This window comes from Otolemur garnettii, unplaced genomic scaffold, assembly GCF_000181295.1.
Source record: "Otolemur garnettii isolate 467f Iridium unplaced genomic scaffold, OtoGar3 scaffold00179, whole genome shotgun sequence".
Classification (NCBI taxonomy): domain Eukaryota; kingdom Metazoa; phylum Chordata; class Mammalia; order Primates; family Galagidae; genus Otolemur; species Otolemur garnettii.
In genome coordinates this window covers 1,177,746-1,182,248 of record NW_003852574.1, presented here as the reverse complement: position 1 = coordinate 1,182,248, position 4,503 = coordinate 1,177,746, and the positions used below count along the sequence as shown (strand labels likewise).

At 42.9% G+C, this 4,503-nt stretch overlaps 1 protein-coding gene across 4 annotated transcripts in view; it reads right to left on the bottom strand.

Annotated features, from left to right (window-relative positions):
- The window catches only part of ARIH2 (ariadne RBR E3 ubiquitin protein ligase 2), a 67,600-nt gene that overhangs the window by 37,869 nt on the left and 25,228 nt on the right, over positions 1 to 4,503 (bottom strand). Inside the window, exon 2 of one of the 4 annotated variants that reach the window (XM_012811931.2) lies at positions 3,348 to 3,393. The exons of the other annotated variants lie outside the window; for them this stretch is intronic. Coding sequence (XP_012667385.1) covers positions 3,348 to 3,386 — 39 coding nt within the window. The 5' untranslated portion in view covers positions 3,387 to 3,393. The remainder of the gene's footprint in view (positions 1 to 3,347; positions 3,394 to 4,503) is intronic. 4 annotated transcript variants of the gene reach the window in all.

Genomic DNA, 4,503 nt, shown 5'->3' with positions numbered 1-4,503 from the left:
GCTTGAGCCCAGGAGTTGGAGGTTGCTATGAGCGTGATGCCATGGCACTCTACCCAGGGGGATAGCTTGAGGCTCCGTCTCAAAAAAAAAAAAAAAAGAGATAAGAGTCTCACTTTGTCACCCTTGGTAGATTGCTGTGACGTCACAGCTCACAGCAACCTCCAGCTCTTGGTCCTAGGTGACTACAGGCACCTGCCACAATACCTGGCTATTTTTTTTTTTTGCAGTTGGCCAGGACGGGGTTTGAACCTGCCACCCTCAGTATATGGGGCCGGCACCCTACTCACTGAGCCACAGGCACCACCCAATACCTGGCTATTTTTTCTTGTTGTTGTCATTGTTGTTTAGTAGGCCCAGACTGGATTCCAACGCACTAGCCCCAGTGTATGTGGCTGGCGCCCTAACCAGTGACCTACGGGTGCCAAGCCCCCTTTACAGTTTTAAGATAGTTTTAACCAAAAGTTAACTGATTATATACTGTTAATCTTAGTATAAAGTATCATTTCCACATGGGTCTACAATGCTAGTTACTTCACAACACTCTCTGGCTCTTTCCCCATCTCCCTGAGGAAGGTTTCTTTGTATTCCATTGGAGCTCTGCCCCCAGTCTACCAGATCCTTACACATGGCTGCTCAAGAGGCAAGCTCTCAGGGCTGCCCTCTTCTCATTCCCTGGCTTTTCTTTGAGCAATTCTATTCACACATCCCTGCACCACAATGGGTGAACATAATCCACAAAGTCCCCTCTCATTTTAATGAACAGGGAAAAGAAGGAAGACTGAACAAGTGTGAAAAGGGGGTAAGTATAAAGTTCATCCAAGAGTGACGGGAGCCCTCAAGTTTCTGGATAGTCCACAGAAGGCTATCACAGGGTCAAAGATGGGGTCAGAGCAGAAGCCAAAAGCAGCCCATATTCCCAACCTTTCTTTCTTCTTTCCGTATACCCTCCAAACCTGCACTATAATGGGTCAGACACTGGTGGGGAACTTTCTCCTTTTGGTTGTCATTTACCCTAGACATGCTCTTCATAACCTACAGCAGTGACTTTAAACTGGTGTGCCATGAGAGGGCATCTAAGGTCTACTAGGAATTTTTTTTTTTTTTTGAGACAGTCTCACTATGTCACCCTGTGTAGAGTGCTGTGTTGTCACAGCTTACAGAAACCTCACACTCTTGGGCTTAAGTGATTCTCTTGCCTCAGCCTCCCAAGTCCCAACCTGGGACTACAGGCACCCACCACAACACCCAGCGATTTGTTTTTGGTTGTAGTTGTCATTGTTGTTTGGCTGACCCGGGCTAGATTCGAACTTGCCAGCTGCAGTGTATGTGGCTGTCACCCTAGCAGTTGAGCCACAGGCACCGAGCCAAGAATTTTTTTTTTTTTTAAATTTTGAGACAAGAGTCTTACTTAGTCACCCTCAGTGGAGAGCTATGGCATCATAGCTCACAGCAACCTCAAACTCTTGGGCTCAAGCAATCCTCTTGCCTCAGCCTCCCAAGGAGCTAGGACTACAGGCACCTGTCACAACACCCAGCTACTTTTAGAGATGGGGTCTTCCTTAGGCTGGTCTCGAACTCCTAAGGTTAAGCCATCCACTTGCCTTGGCCTTCCAGAGTATTAGGATTACAGGTATAAGCCATTGTGCCTAGCCTTGCCACAAAGATTTTTTTTTTCCAGTTTTTTCACTGGGGCTGGGTTTGAACCCGCCACCTCCAACATATGGGGCCGGTGCCCTACTCCTTTGAGCCACAGGCGCTGCCCTCTGCCACAAAGATTTTTAAAGATCATTAATTAAATTATTTCCCAAAGAAGTTCAAAGCATAGTAAGAATATTCTTTTCTCACTTTTTTTTTTTTTGATCAATATAATTTAAGTATGCTGCGAAAGTTTAACTATAGGTTCAAGTGTGCTGTGAGGTAAAAAAAGGTTGAAAAACACTGACCCATAGGTTTCTGTATTTTTATGGAAGACTGCATTTACAATCTCAACACCCTCACATGGTTTCCATATTTTTATTTCAAGAAGCATTCAGCTTCATGCATGGCAAGAGGATTTAGATTCTGGTATTTTTCCAAAGCTCCTAGCAAACATCTGTTACCATCTACATTTTGTCACAGAAATTTGAAGGACATCTGTCTAACATAGGCCCTCAAACATGTTCAATAGTTACCACTTGGTTACACTGTGCATAGATACCTAAGTAGACAGTTGCTTAGAAGTAAAGTTCCTTTTTCTGTTTTTTAAATAACAGTAAATGTGTGTCACACTATTCTATGCCTTCTTCAAAAGCAGGGGGCCAGGGAGATATCTAGGACATGGAGCGATGATGCTAAGATTTCCTCAAAGAGATGTAATAAAGTGTGTATGAATGCTTTAGCCACTATTACTAACAGGCAGTTCCTGACACGGCAGAGCACAAATCTACAACCTCAGCATTTCATCAAATGTTCTGAAGCCATTTTCTTCTACAATTTGAGGGCTTTAGAAACTAGGAAATTAAATCAAACTGGCAGCTTAGAATAGAGACTACTTTAGTAAGAGATAAAACTTCTCAATTTCCGTGCCCTCTGACCCACTCACTACTAGAAGACAGCTACAAGTTTTGGGTGACTCCAATAACAATTTGGTAGTGGTCTTATGCCAGCAATTCTATGACTTGCTGCCCCACTCTATTTCATCTTTATGCAGTGTATACTTTCTCCACTAGGTCCCTAAGCAGAAAGTAGATTGTAGTGAAATCATTTTTCAAATCACAAATCTCAAGTCCACCTGAAGTTTGTTAGTAAATGACAGCCACAAATCCACAAATTTATTTCCTCCCTTCTCTCCATATTCAAGTAAGTATCTACCAAAATTTTAAATCAATCAGTGGAACAACAATTTGAGTTCCCTACCACAAAGAACTTAAAATACCAGAGGCAGATAAATCCTGCTACTGAAGGAAACACTAAGCAACTACAATATTCAGGACCCTTTTTAGTACAGAGCCAATATCTTATCTTCAGGAAAAATATGTTAAAGAGTTTCAGGAAATTTAAAAGTTACTACTTGACATCCCAAAGCACTTGGACAGTAGATGTTTCATATTCAAAATAATACATAGAACATACTCATTTTAAGGGTCAAGGCACACACTGAATAACCTCTGCTCCTGACAACAGTTCCCCAAGGAAATCCATGAACATGATCAGTTTCTTCTTTATCTTTTTAGTATCCTATAGCTTGTTTAAGCTGTCCAGTCCTAAGGGACAATTCAACGACATAGCTTGCACATAGATTTTTTTTCCCCCAGAAAAAAGAAATCCAGCAGCCCACCAAAACTGTCACCAGCCCTTCCCACACTTACCAGTGCCATAGGGAGGATGCAGCTGATGGCAGTGAGCATCAACGGCCTGAAAAAATACAGGTGGTAGTTTCAATTTTTATTTAGAATTCTTACTTGCCAACTGCCTGAAATCTTTTAAGCCTACATGAATGGTTCTTCATGCCTCAGCCTGTGTTAAACCACTTCATGGTCCAATCACATTTGTTAACAAACACTAGTGGTCACTCACTAAAAAGCAGAAATGAAGAAAAGGGGTGAACTGTGGACCAGCTTCTGGGCCTGGGGTAGAAAGGGACATGATATAGGAAAACTAGCATAACAAGATCAAGATGGATGGATTCAGGTCTTGGGGGTCAGGGATGGGAGGGAGGGAGGCAAGAAGGTACTAGGTACTAGAGGGATAAGAAGAAGGTTAAAGCACAGAGAAAGGAGCAGGTGAACACCAGCCTAGAACAGGGCAGTATCAACAATGGTAGTGATGGTGGTAGAGGGTCCCAGAGGGCTTCTGATTGTTGACAAGGTTCATCCCTTTATTAAGTGGGAGGATTTTATTTCTCCCATAGTTCACACCTACACCTACACCTACTCTCAGCCTCTAAAACAGCGGTTCTCAACCTATGGGTCAAGACTCATAGGAACTGTATTAAAGGGCCACAGCATTAGGAAGGTTGAGAACCACTGCTCTAAAAGGTCAGCTCTCTGACACTGAACCATAATTTTGCCCCCTTTCATTTTTTCGTTACAGGTCCATGGAGGGAGAGCTGACTTGTCAAAACAACCACATGTTAAACATGCTTTTAAATCTGATTAATAAACACAAAATTGAAGATTTCTCAAGTCCAACCTTAATTTAGTCCTAATCACTATAGTCTCTGATCATTAAAATCAATACCAAAAAATGCCTCACTCAGCTGGGCACCCATAGCTCAGTGGTTAGGGTGCCAGCCACATGCTCTGGGGCGGGTAGGTTCGAACCCAGTCTGGGCCTGCTAAACAAAAAAATAGCCAGGCATTGTGGTGGGTGCCTGCAATCCCAGCTACTAAGGAGGCTGAGGCAAGAGAATTGTTTAAACACAAGAGTTTGAGGTTGCTGTGAGCTATAATGCCACAGCACTCTACCGAGGGTGACAGACTGACACTCTGTCTCAATTAAAAAAAGAAAAAAGTGCCTCGGCTC